The following is a 22,878-nucleotide window of genomic DNA, read 5'->3' on the forward strand; positions in this document are numbered from 1 at the left end:
ATGGTAAAGTTAATATGTAAGCTCAGGTTGGTTTAACTCCAAGATTCAAGATTTTAACCTCCAGGGATAGTGCCTTCTCTCAATAGTGGGGCTGAGCTAGGGGGTGGGGTAATGGGTGGGATAAAAATCATTCCAAGTTGCTACCTCACAACCTATTGGAAGAAGCAGGTTTGTAAACAAATACATCCAAACAGTACAGAAACAGCTGGAAGCACCGAAGAGGTTGTTGATTATGGCTGCAGGGTGTGAGCATTTTTATGGTTTCATTTGGGGAGCAATGGATGAATCTACCTTTAAAAACAGATATCCATGGAAGCATTTCCTGCCTTTGACTTATCCTTCCTAAGGTAAGGATATGCAATAAGTGTTCATAGAATGCTTAATCAACAGGAAATGTTCATTCTAGAAAAAGGATTGTTGACAAACTGCAACCCACAGGCCTGGGCTGTATTGAGAATGTGATGTACTTGGTTGCCGCCCAAGGTCACGGCTGATCTACCCTGACAATGAAAAGATCTAATACAGAGAAGATGGTAGTTTGGACATATACAGTTTGCTTTTTACTACTGGAGCAATTCTTCTTTTTTTTAAATTTACTTTTCCTAACTTTGCAATTTGGAAAACATCATAGAATAAATATTTAAACAAAAGATCTCCATGGAAGCTATTTACCTACAATGCCATCTTGAAACGGGGCAGTAACAATGAACAGAGGGCCATAGATGAGCAAAGAAAAGTAAATCCTTTGATTTATCTCCTTAATCTATGTTGGAACTCTATTTACCGTTTCTGAAGGTTATCTCTAATTCTAATTGCCTGTTTGCTTCCTGGCTGTCTGAGAATTTAGAACCACAGATGCCCTTTTTGTGAACATAAAATACCTTCTGTGTAATCAGGTCTGGCGCTGTGCTGACACTGGGGTCTGTAGCTTAATTACTGATGATAGGAGGCAGAGGGAGGGGGACAATTCTGTGCTGGCATTTGAATATCAATCAGTGTTAATGAAAGCGGAACTCCATCTTTGTAAAGGGCACCTCAGTCATCCTTGACTCAAAGAGCGAAGTTGTTCAGGCTGCTCACAAATGAGTCATCATAGTTTGATATAATCCCATTCATTTATTTTTGCCTTCGAGGTCAAATTCATAAAAATCTTCATTAAGACCAAGGTCCATAAGTTTAGTAACCACATTTTCTTCCATATAATTTATTGTTTCAGGTCTTATACTTGGTTCTTTGATCCACTTTGGGTGGATCTTGTGAATAGTATGCTAAGTAAAATGTCAGTCAGAAAAAGTTAAGAACTATATGATTTCACTAATATGTGGCATATAAACTGAAAGCAATAAATGAACAAACAAAGAAAGCAAACATAAACTCACAGATGTAGACAACGGTCTGATGTTACCAAAGAGAAGCTGTCAGAGGTAGTAAAGGGTAAAGGGTTCGAATATATTGTGTCAGAAGGAGATCTGACTTTGGGACATGGATACACAATGTAATATCCAGATGATGGAGTACAGAATTGTACACTTGAAACCTATTATTAACCAGCTAGAAGCCTGATGCACAAAATTCGTGCAAGAGTAGGCCTTCCTTCCCTCAGCTGCCAGCACCAGCTTCCCTCTGGCACCTGGGACCTAGGATTTGGGCTTCCCTCGTAGCCCCAGCTTTGTCCGGATGGTTGATCAGAAGGATGTCCAGTCTAATTAGCATATTATGCTTTTATTATTATAGATCTCACCCCAATAAATTAAATTTAAAAAGAAAATAAAAAAATGAGTCACTAAAAATCCATATAATTTTATGTAAAAATTACTCATTGAAAGTACCAGGGACAGTTTAGTACAGAAAGGACATGGTCCTAGGGTCCTTGGGGACCTTTTTCAGCTCACACTCTTGGCTTCCTTTCATCACGAGAGCTGGTGGAAGAACTGATCCCAGAGAAGCAGCTGCAGGTGGAGAGAGACAGCAACCCAGCCTGTCCCAGTTCTATCACTGGTGAAATAATTACTATGTTTTAAGCATTCACTTTGGGTTAAGCGTCTGAAATCAGGTTTCCTTCCCTTTTAATAGGTCCCTTCAGCCTAGAGATAACAGCTCCAGAATGTGTTGTGACAAACATTTTTCATCAATGCAGAAGAAGTTGGAAAAATAGACATAGAAGATTACCTTCAAATACAAATTGATCACCCTTAGTATCTGGCAAAATCGAAAAAAAAAAAAAAAAGTCTTATTTTACCAATTCTGCAGGAAGAGACAACAAACCCATCATAAGCCATTTAGAGGAAGAGATTTGAAACAGCAGCTGCCTGGTACTTAGCAAACATTTACTTGTTAAAGCTAATAATTCTTTGTCTCTATATCTTGACTGCAGAGAGCTAGAGTACACTGGGGAAACCATAACAACCTATACATTCCCAGACCCTTCCGGGAGTAGCTTCTTTTCTGAGCATTAAAGTAAATGCAGCATTGCTATGCCAGTCCTGTAGAGTGCACCTTGCTTCTGCAGCTACAAAACAATGACAGAAATAGAGATAGTAAAACTGAGCAAAACGCAGTTTTGAGGGTGGCATGCAATCAGAGTGATGGGTGAATTTGAACACAATGGATTTGTTGACACGCCATGAATTTTCCCCCCAGATCTAGTTCTTGTGCAATCTGTTAAACTTTCACTACAAAAACGTTTCCCCCTTTATCGTCTGAATGAAAAGCCTGCTGAATTTACTCATGTTGATCTCATCTTCACCGTCGGAATATGAAACACATGATGAAAAAGTTGGAAAGATACGTTTTTGTTCCTCAGTGCTTCCCATGATTTACTTGGTATGACACCTGTCTTTGCCAAAAATTCCCTTTGACTTTGGAAGGTCAATGATGACAGCTGCCCTACTATGCTCTCCTCTTTATAAAGGAAAGATAAAGCTACTTTAAGAAGCACAACTGAGGAAATGAGACCACATAATTAAGTATAACTTGGTGAAAATGTAGGTGTGCAAGAAGTGGTGCTGAGGATCAATGTTCTTATTGTTATTTCTTTTTTTTGTTTCAGCAGTTTTATTCTGTCCTGATTCCACCAGGATGTAGTCAGAATAGGTTACATCCTCATAAAAAAACAAAACAAAACAAAACAAAATTATGGTCAAAAGCTCTTGTCTTCTGCTTAACTTGACTACCTCAATAGAACAAAAGAGAATAAAATAAATCACCACTTTCAAAAATCACTAACATGTTTAGATCTATATCTATCTTTATATTACCTATCTACCTACCTATCTGAATATTTCTCTCTCTATATAATATTAACATAAAATGATGGGTATATGAAATAGTAAAATGTATTGCTCTAAGAAGTATACAATATAAAGATAAATGTATAGTGAAATTTAATTTACTTGGAATATATTCTATTAATATATTTATCTGATTTATAGTAGTTACCTTAATCAATGCATTCTTATTATATAAAAACTACAAATAACCAAAAAATATGATATTGAGACCATATAAATAAATTGCTCATCATAACTGATATTTTAAGCCCTCAACTTTGCTTGAAATTAATATCAGTGAGATAGAGTTTTCTAAATAGTTATAGACTGTTATTTTATTGTGTAAATAAACCTTGTCTTCCAATGAGTTTTTTGGCAATGTTTTAAGAAATTGCAATGCATTCTGGTGGTTTTTGCTAGATGCGTATACAGTTATTTCTGAAGTTGTATATCAGTCTTAATCCAAGCTCTCCCTTCAGAGAAAAGTTTCCCTTACTTTTCATGAAAATAGTAGTCTTTTATTGCTGGAATTACAGACCAAATTCTTGCTTGCCAGTAGATAGGGATGCAGTGCAAGGTTTTGTTTTCTCTGACCCTTACTTTTGCCTCCTGGGTCATGCGTGCGTGCGTGCGTGCGTGTGTGTGTGTGTGTGTGTGTGTGTGTGTGTGTTTGTGTGAGATGACTGGGTGACAGGGTGGTGGGTTCCCACTTGTAACTTTAAAGGGAGCTACAAAGGGGTCTTATCACTCCACCATGATGCTCACTTCACTCCCCAGAATATATCTTTCATCATTATTCCCACTGATCAAGTTCTATGAGTCTAGGTTTGAAATGATGGCAATAAACTATTGCTTTAAAATATACTATTTTAGTTTTTAACAGAATTTTTTTTTGGTCAAAATACTTAGTGTTGTTAATATGAGCAAAAGCTAAAGTATAAAAGGAAAAAGAAAAATACCCTGAATGCATTACCCTTAGGCATTAACTACTTCAAAAATCATAATGGTCATTCATTCACCAGATATTTACTGGGTTTCTATTACTGTTCCCGCCTATTGTGCTCAACAAATGCTTGTCTGATGGATGAGTGTTTTTTGCTTTGTTTTCTTAGCTCCTGCTTCCTCCAATCTTGGTCAGCGGGTTAGTCAACTGCCTGCAGCTGAGTGCTTTTCTAACTGCTAAAATGATTCATTTTAGGACAAAGGGGAGGAAGAGGAAATGAACCGCCAAAGCTGAGGTTTCTGCAGTTGTTGATGAAATACCTGCTATTTATTAATTTGATTAATCCATCAAGCCATCCCCATGCTATTTAACCTTTATATGTAGGAAAAAAGCACACAAGCAAAGCATTTACACTTATCTCTTTCTTTGCTCCAACTCCCCAAATAGTTTCTATGTCAGGGCTGCCGCCGCTAAACCTTAACATTGCTGTGAGTGGGTTTCTGTAGCATTTTATTATAGAGCCTAAAGTCAGCCTCCGAACTTATAAGCAATCCTGTTATGGAAAAATAGATGCTAAGAGAAAAAAATCCTTTGTAAAGCACAGCATAGAACAGACCCTGCTATTTTCTACATCTAGCTTCTGATATAGTGCTGGGTAAGGTTTGAGTGAAGCTCCTATGCCTTCTCGGGTCCTCAGTCCTGGGTGATTTTTGAAATAACTTTTATCATGGGCCTGAAATGATAGCTTTAGAGAAGCCACTGTCAATCTTAGAGCTCCCACTGTGCCCAGAGAGGGCTGAGAAATGGAAATGGAGGAAAAGCCAGCAATGCAAACACAAAGCGATTTGCATGACTCCAGGTCCACCTGGGGAAGCTGTGGTTGTGTGCGTGCTACCGGTTACTTTAAAGGTACTTGCCTTGCAAACTGTAGATCTCACCAACGCTGTTCTGACGGGTGATGTGATGCCAGTACGCGCTACGAGGAAGAGATATTGATTTGGATAATGTCATTGGCTCAGTCAAGCTTGTCTGAAGCTGAAAGAAAAAGAAAACAGGTATTAGGCTTTATTTTAAAATATTAAATTGAAATCTGCATTTTTCAAAGTCCAGGGTGAAATGTGGGCTACAGGACCCTGCATCAGCTGCTGTTGAAGGGTAATGTTTTTTACAAGGTGAAATCATGACTGAACCTATATGAAATAAACACTTGTAAACAACCTAATCCCAGTCATTCACTAAGAAGGGAACCAAAGAGTGGCACCGCTGATTCCAACTTGTTTCCAAAGGACATATCTCCGATTAGGAATGCTGGTCACAGAAATAATCAACTGGATTCCTCAGGGAGAATGTATCTGCTTTTCTATGAGAAAGAATTGCTTGTATTACCATCAGCATTCTACAATTAACTGAAGTTTAAAGTAGCTTAAAAAAAATGGAGATGCAAGTCCCTTCTAAAACAGATACCCCATGATGCTGTCAACACAGGATCCCATTTCTGTTGTACCCATTTCCCTGTTTTACAATCTTTCCTGACACCTCCCCCTATCCGTACTCAATGGCTCTTTCCTGGAACAGATCTTTCCCCTAAGTCTTGCGATATGCTTTCGTGTATTAAAAATTGTTTTTCCTGAGAAGCTCTGTGATAAAACAGCGGCACATTTTCTTGTTTGAAACATAAAATTCAGGTGAGCAGAAGAGGTTCACACATTACATCAGGGGCTCAGGCATACGATTAGTTCAAATAGTACAATACTTCACATTGCATTTCCAAGAAGAAAGTTTATTTTTATTGATTCACACCAGGTTTTAAAACACACACACAGAAACGTTTTTATTTGGTCTCAGTACACATTTTTTACAGACAATGGGCAATCCTCTAATTAATAAAATCTCCAATTTTCTCTTATTAAATAACTGCTCTTGGCAAAACTGGAAGCTGTAATGATCAGCCCTGTTGAGTGCAGCCTTAGAGGCCTGCTTGCTGGCTGTGTGTGCACTTTCCTACTGAGGCCTCCCTGCCCCCAGCACTTCTAGACTTTACATCAGGTGTTACCGTGTTTCCCCAAAATTAAGACATCCCCCGAAAATAAGACCTAGCGCAACTTTGGGAGAAAAAATTAATACAAGACACTTATTTCGGGGAAACAGGGTAGTTATATCCATCTTAGAAGATTCTATAAGAAAAGTACCTGAGAGAATATAACAGGACCTTTAATGCCATGTAAAGCTAATAGGTGTTTCCATTTTAATAGACTCTGAAGGCCAAGGACATGAACTTACCCATTTTACTTTATTTTTTTTAGTAGTGAGACATTTCCAGGCTGCTATGTCTTGCAACCAAAGTGCTCCACTGAGTGTATTTAAAAGTCTGGCCCTGTTGAAGATACTTTTTAAAAAAGATGGCTCTAAATAGCAACATTGCCATCAACTTTTATATTTTCTGAATTTGCTATATTGGCACGCACTAATTGGCATGCACATCCTATGTTTGGTAGGTAGGGAATGAGAGGTAGAAGCTAAATTTCTGGGTTACAACAGGGCAGTACTTTTTAGTGTTTTGGGATGTTATTCCCATGCACATGTCCACTTTTACCCTACACCTCTCAGTTGGACAAACTTGTGGGTGGAACTATGTATGTTAAGACATAAAAATCAAACCCATAAAGCCATCATACCACTATGCTAAGGGATGAAGGCAAGGCTCATTTTGTGACATTGTCACCTCCATCTGTTAGCCCCACTCTTCCAAATACCTGGGTCAATATTTGCCTCTACTTTTCTAGAAGCTCTGGGATTCTTTCTCAAGAAATGGTGATATGCATCATCCATTAATCTCATCTTTGTTTCATCTGCACGTGGTTTAGCAGAATTCCTTAGGAGGCATATACATGTGTATATGTGTATAGATAACATATTTTCCACTGAATTCAAATATTCTGTGTTTGTATCTTCTTTTGGTCATTTTACCTGGCACTTGGCCCAGATATCATTTGCATTATCTACTTTAATCCTCCTAAAATTCCTGGGAGATGGGCAAAGGATGAAGAATACCTTTTTAAGATGAGAGGAGGCTGAAGCTTTGAGATAGAAACTGACTTTTCTAAGGCCAAATATCCATCCCCTTGAACAATCACAAATAGAATCATGTTTCTGTTCTGAACCTCTGTGGGTTTTTTTTTTGTACAATGAAAAGATTCTGTGTGATGTCGTTCAAATGAAGTTGCATCATAAACAGTATTAAATATTGCATTATTTTAATGGGAAAATAATGATGGCTGCAGATTCTTGAAAAGCCTGAATTCAGGATTGGGGCATCTAGGTATCAAGCTCTTAAATCTGGGCTACCTGGCGATTACTTTGACCAATAATATGTGGTCACCATGATATCATGTCTGCTGTGGGCATGTCCTTTAAGATGGTCAAAGCAGTTTCTCTTCTCCTCTTGTTCTGAGTCATTGTGTAAGTCTGACTACCCTGAGGCTGCCATGGTTGAAGGAAGCACAAGCTAACCTTGTGCAGTGGCCACGTAATTCAAGGTTACAGTACTTCTTGGAAAATCTAGCAGTTCTCAACTTATCAATGGAACATCAAAATCCAGAAAAAGTTAGGAACTTGCTCAAGATAAAATCTCACCCGCAGAACCTCTACTAGAAAACAGTTCTTTTGACTTGATCCATTGTTCTTTAGGCTTTGATGCTATTGGGAGAAATGAGCTTCTCCCCCAACATCCTATATAATAAAAGCCTAATATGCTAAGCATCCTGTCATCTAGTCAGCCATTCAACCAATTACAGCATAATATGCTAATGATATGCTAAGGCCACCCAACTGCTCACTATGACATACACTGACCACCAGGGGGCAGACGCTCTGACCAGTAAGGTTAGCTTGCTGCTGGGGTCTGACCAACCGGGCCTGAGCAAGACAGGCTGAACACGCTCGCCCTGGAGCCCTCCCGTGGTCCTTCCCTGGCTGGCCAACTTCCTGCATCCCTCCTCTGCCTTTATTGGGCACCACTGGGGTCCCTCAGCCTGGCCTGTGTCTTCTTGCAATTCAGGTTAGGGCACCTTCCCTGAGTGCATGAATTTCATGCACTGGGCCACTAGTAGTATAATATGTGAACAATAGGGCCTTGTATTTGAGAGGATTTCCACTGCCCAGAAGCAGCAGGCAGGGTCTGAAGACTGCTGTGATTTTTGTGAAGAGACTGCCTACCAGCACCTCTTCCTGATTTTACAATCTATCTATCTATCTATCTATCTATCTATCTATCTATATCTATATATATCTATATATATCTCCACTAGATATTGCCTTTTGCAAATTCCCTGTGCTGTTTTGAGATTCTGCCTCCCCCTGTGATAAACATTAATGCTAATTTGTGTTTACTCACATAAAATTCATCTGTATAAAAACATTAACAAATTTATTCTCCTTTTTCTCTGTATCTCCCTAATTATTGCTTTGAAAATGCAAAATCCTATTATCATTTGAGACCCAAATCGGTACAATTGGGAGAGGGAAAACTGAGTATTTATAAATTAGCATCAGTGAGTCATACTCTGTGCCCAGCAATGTGCAAACTGGTGTCATCCATCATTTCATTTAACAATCACATAAATTGTCAACAAATATGCCACTTGAGCTCCATAGACAAGGAAAAGGAGGCTCAAAGAGATCGTAGTCACAGTTTCTTCTATATGATGGAGTAAGAAATGTCCTATCTTGGGTGGAATGTGTCAACATGTTCCTTGGTATGTCTGAGACAAGAGGGACTGGGCAGGAATATATGCTGTAAATTAGAAGCACTACAAAAATACAAGTGGCTAAAAAACAGGCTAATGTGACGTGTGAAATGTATGTCAGTATAAGAACAAAATGTGGAGCTGCTTAGTGAGGAAATGCTAAATACAAGTCAAGAACATATAATTTTCTTTATTCTTGGAAAAAAGCTCATGAAATCTGAAAACTGTACAGAATAGACCCCTCCCCCCCCCCCCCCCCCCCCCCCCCCCCCCCCGCCGCCGCCAGAGGCCTATAGCCAGCCGAGGGTGGCACTGTTTGGATTCATGCAAACTGTCCTCTGACGTTTGAAGGTTTACGGGCAATTGGTTTTTCACAAACTTGACTTAATTTTCAATAGGGGACATCTCATGTTTAATCTTTCATTTTATTGGAGATATCGATAAATGGAAAGGAATTAGAAGACACTTTGCTTAGTGTGCATCGGATTAACAAATGAAATGCAGTTTATAAACAGATGAAAAAAAATAGATAGGAGGGCAGAGAAGCATTGAACAGACTGTCAAACTACAGTAGGAAGGCTGGGGGGAGGTAAGAGATCAACTGAAGGACTTGTACGCATGCATATAAGCATAACCAATGGATGTAAAGTACTGGGGGGAGGGGAGTGGGGAGGAAGGCAGGGAGGGCATGTGCCAGGGGAGACTGGGGGAAGGCCAATGAAGACATATATACTACTATTTGTAATACTAAAAAAACAATAAAATAAATAAATAAATAAATAAATAAATAAATAAATATCAAATTCTATCAGTGGTATATGGAAGTTCACTTCCTCCAATACGTTCTAAAAATAGGCAGACTGCAGTGTCTCAAATGCCTTCACTAGTTCTGCAGTTCAATTTTCTAATAAAGCATTTTAAATATAGAATCGATGCAGAAATTTTGAAAGGAGCATCACTTTATTGTTTTTTAATTGATTTTAGAGAGAGGAAGAGAGAGGAAGAGAGAGATAGAAACATTGATGAGAGAGAAACATCATCAACCAGCTGCCTCCTACAGCCTCCCCACTGGGGATTGAGCTTGCAACCTAGGCATGTGCCCTGACTGGGAATCCAAGCTGGGACCTCTTAATTCTTGGGTCATTGCTCAACTACTGAGCTATACAGTCTGAACATCACTTAGTATTTTTGTTTGCTGAGTATACCATGGCAATGGCTGGACTTCTACTTAATGGCAATTATGAATCCCAACTCATGATTTAGATTCAAAAGAAGTTCCTCAAACAGTTAAACAGGCTCCTGTTCAATACCTCTTTAACACTATTAAAATAACTTTCTGGTTTTTGTAAAAAAAAAAAAAAAAAAAAAAAAAAAAAGAGATGCAGTTTATATGAGTACAATAATTTAAAAGAAGCTGTTAGGTATTATTTAAAACTAGACTGACTATGCAATATTATTTTCGTCTGACTTGAAAAAAATGAATTGTATATTTTAAACCATGCATTGTCCAAGATTAAGGAAAAAGAACATAATATAAATAAAATCCTTACTATTATATTGTGTTGCAGCATCACCTATTAGAAAACTTACACCCTGCCTTCTATTTTTCTCTCAGTTGTGTATTTATGCAAAAATGGGTATGTTTTCTTTATATTTGACTACATTTTCTTTAGTATTCTGAAAGGGGAACAATAGTAAGTGAACTGATCCATTAGGATCACGGGCCTACTTTAATTGTCAACTATAATAATTTGTTTTAGTTGAGCCTGTGTTGGTTTATTACAATCAGTGTCTATCCATCAGTAAAATGAAATTTCATAATTATGTGAATGGCATTTCCCAGCAGGGAACTGGTCATTGTCAATAATAATGAAGTCTCTTGTCTTATGATTAATAATTGGTAATGTTGAGTAAAAGATTCATGAATAGAATTTTGAAGATTGAATTAGCAGCTATTCCTTCTTGTTAGATATTATATACTACTTGCAATCACAAATCACACATTTAAATTTTTCCTAGAAGAGATTGCATAATGTGGTGCTATTTTTCTGTGCACTTTCATTGGGCTGTTATGCTTCCAGACTCTTCTCATTTTTCAGTGTGGGAAATGTTTTCCCCCCGCATAAGTGATAGGGATTCCTGTAAAATGTGGGTTTGAAGAATGCTTCCACTGTCCAGGAAATCAAACTTCCTTATTCAGAGCCTGTTCTGTAAGGCTGTCTCGCTTCCTCAAAAATTAAAAATGAGAACGTGTGCTCATGGTCATATTATATATATTTGAAAGGAACTGAAAGATGTTATTTAGCTACTGTGGGGAATAATGATTTCATATCTTCAGAATACGTTTTATAACAAGTGTTATGCACTCTAAGCTGCCACCAATGGAAAGGCATTATCTGAGGTAGCACCAGGAAAGAACAGTGTGACTAATTAAAATGTAACTTACACTAACATGAGAGATGTTCAAATGTGAAAAAATGTGTATTTTTTAATTGATGCAATATAGTATTGTTTCTCCATTCAAGCAACTATTTAGACAGAAACCATATGTACTGGTAGTTGTCAACACTTGGGTTTTTTGTCAAGTTTAAAATCATCATAATTGAGTTAGTTAATATGAATTAATTCTTTCAATATCTTTTTCAGTGAAGAAAACAAAAATATACACTTTTAAAAGCCTTACCAACTCAGTGATTCTTTTATTTATTTATTTTTATTGATTTCAGAGAGAAGGGGAGAGGGAGAGAGAGATAGAAACATCAATGAGGAGAGACTCATTGATTGGCTGCCTTCTGCATGCCACACTGGCGATTGAGCCTCCAATCTAGGCATGTGCCCTGACCGGGAATTGAACTGTGACCTCCTGATTTATAAGTTGAGGCTCAACTACTGAGCCACGCTGACCCGGCTCAGTGATTCTTTTTATTTAATACTCTGCAGTGTAAATATACTGTTTGTTCAGACTGCTTTCCTAGATATTAGATTCTTCAACCAAGAATAGAAATAATACCTAATTTAGATTACAGTGATATATCAAAATATGTTTATTCATGTGTTCTTCTAGAAGGAAGGTAATAAACAAAAGGAAAACAAGGTTTTACATATGATATGAAAAGATTATATTAAATTTTCCTCTTATAGCTAAGAAATGGTTGTTGAAACATTATTTCTTATTCAAGTTTGTTTATAAAGCCAGTAACACTCCTGAATCACTTTTAAAAGGATGCAAATAAATGCTTCATTCAATTGCCTGAACAAGTATGTTTGGGGCATTCACTGCTAATATAGCTCATTGGTAATTTAATCTTGTAAAATATTTTTAATTACATTAAAATATATAAACATCTTCTATCTAATCAATATTAATCTTCCATGGTCTGGCTTTAAAAACTGGAAGGCCAATGAACAGTGTCATTTTCTTATTTTGCAATGGATACATAATAAATGAAATGCAACATTTTTATATCCTAGATAGGCTTTTTGGTGTTTTTCCAATTCTCAAGTTATACTTTTATCTAATTTATAGCACAGACCTTCATTTTATTTTAAATAAGCAAATGACGAGTTATTGCTTCATGAATATGAAGAGGGTATTTAACTGCTATTTCATTCTTGTTAGAATTTCTTTTTAGAAGAGATTTGTGCATGTAAACAAGTTTTCTTAAAAGAAAAACTTCTGTTTTGGAGACCTGGAAACCTTTGCTTTATGGTCCTAGAATTTGGGGAATTGGGGGTAGTTTTCAAGTTGTATTACTTGCCCTCCAAAAAGCATTATTAATTCAACTTATTCGGACCAGATCTGGAATAACTTTATTAAAAAAGAAAACAACCTTCAGAGAAAAGCATAGTTGTGCAATCATTTTTGAATGCTCCATTTCCATGTATGTACCAAGAAGATACTGTAAAGTCTCTGAATTTGTGATTTCTAGAAAGATTTGAATTCTTTGTTGAGTCACACTGAGGCTGCTATTTTGACACCTTCCCTACTTCCCCTCCACCTTCAAGCACCTATATCCATGGCGTTTCCCTCCAGCTGTAGACCGCCCAGGACCTAGTGAGTGGCCCACTGTCTGTGACCCCTCAGCAGCAATTGCTTGGCTCCACTCCCCAGACTAGCTCTCCGTGTCACGCAACATTGCAAATCTTATAATTATTCAAAATCATTTCTATAGATGGGTTGCCATCATAATAATGAATGTTTTATGGTACATTCTATGTGCTAGGACTATTCTTAGAAGTTTATACACACAACACAAACACACACACACACACACACACACACACACACGGTGGGGCAAAAGTAGGCTTACACTTGTGAGTATGTGAAACACAGAGTTTATTAAATCATTATTGTAGTATTTTCCCTATGAGCAACTGAAACCTACTTTTGGCCTGCCCTTTATCTTGATATATATGCACAGATACCTCAGAACAACCAAACAAATAGAACCATTATATTCCAATTTTACAGATAAAGGAAAATGAAACATTTAGAGGTTAAATAGCTTGCCCAAGATTACACAGTCAGTAAGAGGTGGGATTGGGGACCCAGGACACTAACTAAGTGGTCTCCTTTATGGCAGACAATTATGGTGGCAAGAAAAACTCTGGGAATTTCCTTTATGAACATTTAATTTAAATGACTTGGCTTAGGAGCACTTAGCCTGCTCAAAACAAGTGTAAGTAAAGAAGAATTACAAATGTTAACTAATAGAAAGTGACATCACAATTGCTAATTTTGGTTGCCAATAAGCACCAGTGAATTACAAATATAGGCTGGTAAGGAATATGCAAGATTCTGAAATAAGTTAAAATTTTTCATTTACATTTATAATATATTAAAGCCACTAGAAAAATGTCATATTAATTAAGAAAATTATTACAACGATTTAAATTTAACTGAAATCCAGAAGACTAAGCCATACTAACCTCCTATTAATGCATATTCAATTAATTCCATAGTCATATTAATAATCCTACTAGCATTCAAGTCATATTAATAATCCTACTAATGTTCAATAATCCTACTAACATTCTCTCCATGAAGGTCAAATATCTGGATAAACCTGACTGACTGTTGTCACCGTTAAGTGTTAGAAGAGTTCTTTTAACCATATCCTAGGTAGATAGATGAAATTATGTATGCAGTATTGAGAAAATTAAAAATGCATTAAGAATAGTATGAGATTATTTGTTAAATGACTGCTTTGTTTTTTTATATTTAAAATTTTGTTATACTTTAAAATGTTATATAATTGAGACATTTTAAAATCAAAACTAGCCCTAGTTTGTTTGGCTCAGTGGATAGAGCATCGGCTGTTGACTTAAGGGACCCAGTTGGATTCTGGTCAAGGGTATGTACCTTAGTTGCAGGCTCCCAGCCCTGGTTGGGGGGCATGCTGGAGGCAACCAATCAATGTGTCTCTCTCATATCAGTGTTTCTCTCTTTCTCTCCTTCTCCCTTCCACTCTGTCTAAAATTCAAGGAAAAAAATATCCTCGGGTAAAGATTAAAATATTTTTTTAAAAAGAACATAAAAAAGCAAGAAAATCCCTATTGTAATATCAGAAGATAAGTTAGTAGTCTTAAACTGGCATAGAATCATCCCACCATCCCCTTGTCCCCAAGGTCCACTTGTCCTCTCACAGGTAAAATCTCATGCATCTCCATAAATCCTGAAGACATAGACAACATTCAGCTCTTAGGTTTGTAGCAAACAATCATTTCATTGTTTGCTTTTCAAAGACAGTAATAAAGCTTATAAGTTGTTTTTTTTTTCCCCAGCTACGTGTAAAATTTACACTTTCAGATTTTGGGCAAACCATTTCTTAGCTTGACCCTGAAAGTGTAGATAGCAGGGTTTCAGGCCAGATAACAGGCAAATCATTCTGTCAGTAAACAAGAGAAGCTCCTTCTGCAAACATTTTATTATTGGCTCTGAGGTACATGTGGAGGACAGAGAAGTTTCAGAAATGCTAGGACAAAGATAAAAACAAAAAGTAGAATCCTTTCTGATAGTTACTAATTTTTCTGGGCCTGTGTCTGAATTTCTGATTGCCCAGCAGTATATGGAGATATGCATAGGACATTGCTTCTTATGTCATTCTCTGTACACTCTACCCCCGTTTTTGGTAACCATGGCAACAGGTCACACACAGGTAAATGCACAGAATGTAGAGCTCCCTGTTAGTGGCCACAACTAACTTCTCATAAGCTGAAAAGGGAATTAAAAATATGAGATTCAGTAACTGGGGTGAGCTCTTGGGGCTGGGGTATGGTGGACACTGGAGTGGAGACATGGATGGACCAACATATACACAATGTGCATCTGACCTCAGTGACATTAATTTCCAAGCTGTTCAGGTACCAAGAAAGGAGGCTTACCCGGGCCTTCTGCTCCATTTCTAGCATTAATCTTTCATGTTGCTCAGCTATGGCAAGTGTTGCAGAATGGACCTTCTGATAGATCATTTCTCCTTCCCTTGTTTGAAAAGTGAATAGTCCTTCACCCGTGTCACACATTCTGTGAGAACAGAGACAGGGAAAGAGATGGGTCTTCATGTGTTCAAGTGCATAACAGTTCTCCATGTGAAAGACACCTTTGCCCTGTGTCCTATTAATTCCATAATCATATTAATAATTCTGCTAATGTTCTGCCTTGACTTTCACAGGAGACAGTGAAGCAGGTTCATCCTCAACCAAACCAACCAGCCAACCCACCAACACATCTTTCCAGAACACAGCTTTGGGCAAAAATATATGTACATATATTTGGAGTTTTAGATGAAGTGTTCACAACACTGTAAAGAAACAGATAAAAGGGATTTGGATTATTGCAATGTATAAATAATAAAACAAATAGTTATTTTTAGAGTATTTTCACATTTGTGATATCATAACTCTACCTCCTATGACTTGATAGCTCTTGAAATGGAAACAACTTAAGAAAAAGCTGCAATTGCATATTCAATGCAGTGGAACCAATGAAAAGACTATAAAATTTTAGTTTATGAATTTGCATACATAGGCTGAGGCTTTTATTTAGATGGAGTTATCTTTATGTAAATCTTGGTAGAGCGTAGGAAATGACTTGGCATAAAGGAGACTCTATTATATTTGGTTTGAATTTTAGCTCTGCCACTTACCAGGGTGACCTTGGGCAAGGTGAATGACTTGCCTGTACATCCTTTCCACACATCTAACATAAGAAAAACATAGTTCCTATCTCAAAAGAGTCTTATGACAGTTAAAAGACTTGGTATGCAAAATGTTAAGTGCTCAAAAATGTTAGCTGTTACTATTTTTATCATACAGTATGGGACTAATCTCACTATCCACTGTAAAGAAATGGTTGGCTTAATTATACTATTTTTATCTGATAGACCAGTAGGCAGCTATTTCTATGTCATTTCTAAGAGCATATAATGCATTAGAAATTCTTATTACATAAATTTAAGAGGAAAATCAGAATACAATTTATTTTTAAATTATAATTAACTTTTTAAAACATAATTTTTATTGGAATAAAGCCAGTGACAATTTGTTAGGCAACAGGACTATAGGTAAATATAATTAACAAAGAGTAACTATAAAATGGACAGTATTTTTTTAAAAATATATTTTATTGATTTTGTACAGAGAGGAAGGGAGAGAGATAGAGAGTTAGAAACATCGATGAGAGTCATCGATCAGCTGCCTCTTGCACACCCCCTACTGGGGATATGCCCGCAACCAAAGTACATGTCCTTGACCAGAACCGAACCCGGGACCCTTCAGTCCCCAAGCCGACGCTCTATCCATTGAGCCAAACCGGTCTCGGCTGGACAGTATTTTGTTGCTATTTTAGGCCAGCTTTTAAAAATCATTGGAGGCCTTGAGAAAAACTATCAGTATGATGTTACCACTCAGATGTTGGACATTAACTGGATTGCTGTGCTGCTGGTTTTCAGTTTATAACAACTTTGCACAAAATGTTCATGAGGCCAAACCATGTCTTCCAGCACCAAAACGATTTCAGGATCTTTGCAATGATTCTCCAAGGAGTTTTCAGTAGAAAAGAAAGGTCTCAAGAGGCTTCAGACTTTCCAGAGGCTGTGACTGCCATCCCTTATGGCCCCATAGAACCAGCTCCTACCTTCTGTGAGAGAGATCTCAATAAAATTCACACACCGTGAAATGGAAAGTCTGGTGAAAGGGGGGAAGAGGGGAGGAGGAATGAAGAGTTTTCACAAAGTGAGACTAATGAGCTTTCTTTGTTGATTCAGAGAATAAAGCAATCCAACAGCAAGGGCAGGAAAACCAGTGATAGGTAGTGAACACATTTTGTTTGAGGTGGGGTTTTGTTCACTGTCATCTGAAAAACACTGCTTATGAGCTTTCGGAAATGAGAGCATGAAGACACAAATCACTGTTTCATACTCTGCCACTGAACATATCTACTTCCGGGGACTTCATTCTGCCCAATGAGAGAATTTAAAACCTTACAGAAGGTCAGAAGGTTTTTTTTTTTTTTTTTTTTTTCCAACCTCTGAAATAAAAACAACTGTATACTTTATCCTTTGATCAAGTGTAAGGAACTCAAACATGCTGGCATTATAAAGCAAATACACTTTAGGTGGAAGTGCTTGCTCTTCAGTATAGGTACCTAAAGCTGAGCTGAAGTCAAAATTCTCCAGAAACTAATTCAAAAGGATATTGAATGTAAACTATAATTGAAAAAAAATAATTAAGAAATGCTTTAAAAAAATTCTTCAGTAAAATTGGCTTATTTATAACTTTTGTCGGCAGGGTCACCCATTGACCTCTTATCTACAAAATGGGGCAACGGAACTTTGTCACAGGATTGTTCTTTTAAGATGTAAAGTGTGTGGCAGTGGGATGGGAAGGACTAGTTCAGCAGGCCTGGGTTGTTCAAACCCTGCACGTGTTTGGATGGTTCCTTAGCTGACTTCTAGACTGTAGCCTCTGAGCCCCTGGAATATTCAGCTTGATGAGAGCATTTTGTGTACCGGAGGCCTTGACCCATGCTACCCCAGTGTGACCAAATGAGCCTATCCTAATATGTGACTTCCAGGGAAGGCCTGCTTTGCTCTGTGGGAGTCTGAGTAGCAGAGACCCATCTTGAGGACACTGCTTGCCTGTAGGACTGACCTTCAGTAGAATGCTGGGCACCAAGGCTTGATTGACAACCTTTTCCATGTGTTTTCACACATCATTGCTGTGAGAATTAAGTGTGCCCATGTGACTGCCCTGGGAGGGGACACTGGAAGCTTGATGTAGTCTTTCCTGGTCCATATCCCTTTGCCTTTTCCCTGTGCTAATTTTACTCTCCATCTTTCACTATCATCAATCACAACTATCACATTTCCGGAATCTTTCTAGAGAATCGTTGAGCCTGAGGGTGGCCGTAGGGAGCCCTCCACAGCCAGCATGTGGTAGGTGGTCAATTTATTTTTGAATGAGTCTAAAAAATGTCCTAGTTTTCTCTGAAGTAGATCTTTTTCAAATTCCATTCTTCTTGGGATGTAAGAGGGTATCCTCTATTTCCCCCTACTACTCACTTCCAGAATCACTTGAAGTGATAGTATCATCTGTCTTATCTCTGTTATGTTCTAATAAATAAGGGACAGCAGAGTTCATGTGAATGCATGTATTCACAGGAAACTGAACTGCAAACGAGGCGCTTGTGCATGGTTTTCATAGTTGTTCTAGGGATGATTTCACTGCACAAGATGCCCTACCAGGTACCAGCTACTCTACTGCCCTCCTTTCTGAACTGTGTATGCCTCAACTCAAACCTAGAGCTTTAGAAGAGATGGCTTCAGAATTCCAGTCTTTCTTCCAAATGACAAACGGAAGAAATTTATCAAGTCAAAAGTTAAAGAAACACTTTACTTTTAAAAAGTAAAAGTGGATACTTTAAAATCATTCTCTGAGGGTCTTTAGATAAACGCTGGCATACAGACGAATCTGAAGACCTTTGGCGATTTTGTCCATCTTCACAGCTGTTTAGATTCATTCTCATTAAATGTTAGGCAATTTGCTATATATCAATATTTAATGTCCAAATATTGATCCCCATGCTTACAGACACTTTAAACTCTTAGCAATGAAGTTGAACAGGAGCACTTTCCAGAAAACCCAGTGGTATTTCTATTCAGTATTTAAAATTTAATGTTTAATTATCGAAAGTAATGAAATTCTTAAAAGCACAGTTTTTCTGCAGAGCAGTTAAAACCAATTAGCTCTTTTATTCTGTTAACAGTTTAATCTTTAGCATCATTTAACGATACTAGCAGTTTACTATTTTTTAAAGCAGCTCTGAAAAGGCGGAAGTTTCTCCAGAAGAGCTCCGGTGAGTCAGACTCTGACCCATGGCAACCAACTGAAGGCAAAATGTGCAATGACTGAGACGCTTCACTTCTTCAATCTGACCTTTCCTCCTTCTTTCCTTTTGATTCCAACTAGCCTCACCTAGCACCTTAACTTACCCACTTCCTTCTCCCTTGCATTACCTTAATCATTAGGCCCCTAGGACAATAAAGTTCTGATCTGAATCTGATAATATTAGGAACAAAGTCTTGGGCCTGTTGACCCCAGACAGTTTCTGTCAAACTAGAGACAACATCTAGGCCTCAGCTGTGTTTTAGCTTCAGGCCCTGAAAAGTGGTGAAACCAGACGAAGCTAGGCCATGGCGGGCAATCAGGACCAGATGCAATGAGTGACTACCGCCTATCCTATAGCCAACCAATCAGAGAACAAGCCCATAACCTTCACCTTAACTCCCTTAGTCACCATGAAAATGATCCTCCTCCCCATCCCCTTAACCCTCATCCCCAATAGGTATAGTAATAATTAATGTCGTTTTCTAATACTTTTTTAAATCAAATTTATTTAAACAATACAACAAAACTTAATCAACAATATAGTTGCCGTTGTTTTCTACTACTTGTGCCCAATGCTCAGGAAGCATTTTAATCCCTCTGTTGTAAAATTCTTGTGATTTTGATGCAAAAAATTCGGTCAATGCATTTTTGAGGCATTCTTCATTATTAAATTTTTTTCCAAGAAGAAAGTTTTGCAAAGAACGAAACAAATGGTAATCGGAAGGGGCAATATCAGAATATGCAGGTTGAGGGAGAACTTCCCATTCCAACTGACGCAGTTTTTCAGCAGTGATTCTTGCAGTATGCAGTCGTGCGTTATCGTGGTGAAGAATTATGCCCTTCCAATTAATCAGCGCAGGTTCTTTTTCTCTTAAAGCTTGGGCTAACCTTTCCAATTGGGCACTATACAGTGCACTTGTAATGGTTTGGTTAGATGGTAAAAGTTCTTAATGAAGAATTCCTTTAAAATTCCACCAAACACACAACATCACTTTTTTCGCATGCAAGTCAGGTTTTGGCGTGGGCTGCGGAGTCTCATTTTTGTCCAACCATTGAGGCCGCCTTTTCAAATTAACATACAGCACCCATTGTTCATCTCCGGTAACAATTTGCTCTAAAAACGGCAAACGGTTTTGACGAGAGAGGAGCGAATTGCAAATTGTGACTCTTTGATTACGGTTGTTGTCGGTCAACTCATGAGGAACCCATTTTCCAAACTTTTGGACTTTGCCAAGTGCACGCAATTGATTGGAAATTGTTTTTTGTGAACAATTTAAAGTTGTCGCAAGCTCTTGTTGGGTAATTTGAGGATTTTGCACCAAAAGAGCTTGAAGAGCTTCTTGATCAAAATTGGACACACGGCCTCGACCACTCTTGTCATCTAACGAAAAACTTCCCTCGCGAAATTTCTCAAACCAACGCTGGCATTTTCTGGCGCTAACTGCATCTTGACCACGAGCACTACAGATGTTTTTTGCAGCCTCACTTGCTTTTCTTCCTAATTGGAACTCGTAAAGCATGCAGTGCCGAATATGCTCTTCATCCGCCATCTTCTTAGCCCTAGTTTTGCAACAAAAACCAAACCAAACACAAACTTTTTCAAGCAAAACTTGTTAATTGCACTTCACACGTTCTGTAGATACCACGTGTTTGAAGGTTATGTCAATACAAGTCAACGCCAAGCAAGATTTTAAACGAATGTTTTAAAACGACATTAATTATTACTAGACCCGATAACTCATCCCCTGGAAGCCATGGGGAGCAGGGTTTTGAGCATTATCTCACCTGTCTCCAGGTGTGGGCCACTTCCTAAAAGTAAATATTTTTTTCTTTGCTGAAAATTCCTGTTCATGTTAATTTCCTCACTGAGCCTCTCAGTACCCTGGAAAGCCCTCACTGCTTCCCATTTTCCAGAAACAGTGTCATCTCAAGGAGGTTAAGGAATTTGCTCAAGGTCATTAAAATTTGAGTGGCTGAGCTATGATCTGAACCTGCCCACATAATTTTGGAGGGTAAGGTCATTATCACTCAGCTAGATTTTGCATTTACTCAAGATGGGAACAAAAGCATGCATAATTCTTTAATTATGAAAATTTTTGTAGTGAAGAGAGAGATAGAGATAGAGATAGATAGGAGAGAGAGAGAGAGAGAGAGAGAGAGAGAGAGAGAGAGAGAGAGAGAGAGAGAGAGAGAGAGAGAGAGAGAGGAAACACTCTGGACAGGACTTGGGATAAAACAGTTTGAAGGCTCCCTCCTTTTTTGGCTCAGTTTTTTTCCTGGCAAATCTAAATGATATAGGTTTCTAAAACATACATCAATGGATGCACTAGTAAAATGCATAACAAGGTTAATCAGTGCTCCCAGCCTCATGTTATGCTCTTTGTAATGAGGAAGGTGTAGAACATCTGCCACCCTCTGCCTCCTGACTGTGTGGCCCCAAACATTTAATGCAGACAGTGAGGGTGACTCCTTGCTTGATTTCACTGTTGGTGCCTTAGGGCTACAGTGCTTTCCCTCAGACCAGATGAGAAACCTGAGCCAAGCCAGAGATCTTGATTTTATTCCAGGCTCTGATGCAAACTAGATTTTGAAATGCCATTTTTGATTCTTTATAAAATGAATTTTTTGACACAAGAGTTGAAACTAAATCATCTCTAAGGTAGAAATGTGTTTTAAATTTTACAATTCTTCCACTGTGCACTCAAGGATGGCCAGATCACAATCACATTAATTAAAATAGCTCCATTTTTTCAGATATTTTCAAAATTTTCATTTTATTCTATTCCACTTACATTTTCTTACTTTCACATTTTTCCTTTTTAACCCCAGGAAGAAGCCCATTGTGTCTCCCTGAAACAGTCTGAAGTTTTGGCTTTTGTGAATCTTTGAAAAGATATACATTTAAGATGCTCTCCATATATCTTCCTTTCTGCCTCAAAAACAGAAAATTGAAAAATCCACCATGTGAGGATGAAAGGTAAGTCATAGACCTTAGTTGTTTTAATTACCTCAATACATGATCAGAAATTATTACTATTCTTCTTCTTTTATTTTTAAAATATATTTTATTGATTTTTTACAGAGAGGAAGGGAGAGGGATAGAGAGTTAGAAATATCGATGAGAGAGAAACATTGATCAGCTGCCTCCTGCACACCCCCTATGGGGGATGTGCTTGCAACCAAAATTTATGTCCCTGACCGGAATTGAACCTGGGACCCTTCAGCCTGCAGGCTGATGCTCTATCCACTGAGCCAAACCAGTTAGGGCTATTATTATTCTTTTACATTATATATTTATGAAAGTTTAGTGAAAAAAAATTAAAGGTTTTTAGCTAATTTTATATTCCTCCTGTATACATTTTTCCAAGTAGTTTATTGTAAAAATATTAGCTACTCCTTAAGAATTAGGAGTTTAACATCCTTAGCCCCAAAGTGTCAATCACAAAAAACATGCAATGCCCTTTATATCTGTTCATTGAAATGACTTAAAATTTATCAATATAATCAATACCTACTTGGTAGGTATTGACTTTAT

At 37.8% G+C, this 22,878-nt stretch overlaps 1 protein-coding gene across 1 annotated transcript in view; it reads right to left on the bottom strand.

Moving 5' to 3' along the window:
- DOK6 (docking protein 6) overlaps nt 1-22,878 on the bottom strand; it is a 234,342-nt gene that overhangs the window by 39,192 nt on the left and 172,272 nt on the right. The window contains exons 6-7 of the mRNA XM_036418685.2: nt 15,342-15,480; nt 5,130-5,247 (exon numbers count right to left, since the gene is read on the bottom strand). Of these exons, the coding sequence (XP_036274578.1) occupies nt 5,130-5,247; nt 15,342-15,480 (257 nt within the window). The remainder of the gene's footprint in view (nt 1-5,129; nt 5,248-15,341; nt 15,481-22,878) is intronic.

The sequence above is a fragment of the Pipistrellus kuhlii genome, unplaced genomic scaffold (genome assembly GCF_014108245.1).
Source record: "Pipistrellus kuhlii isolate mPipKuh1 unplaced genomic scaffold, mPipKuh1.p scaffold_m20_p_6, whole genome shotgun sequence".
Taxonomy (NCBI): domain Eukaryota; kingdom Metazoa; phylum Chordata; class Mammalia; order Chiroptera; family Vespertilionidae; genus Pipistrellus; species Pipistrellus kuhlii.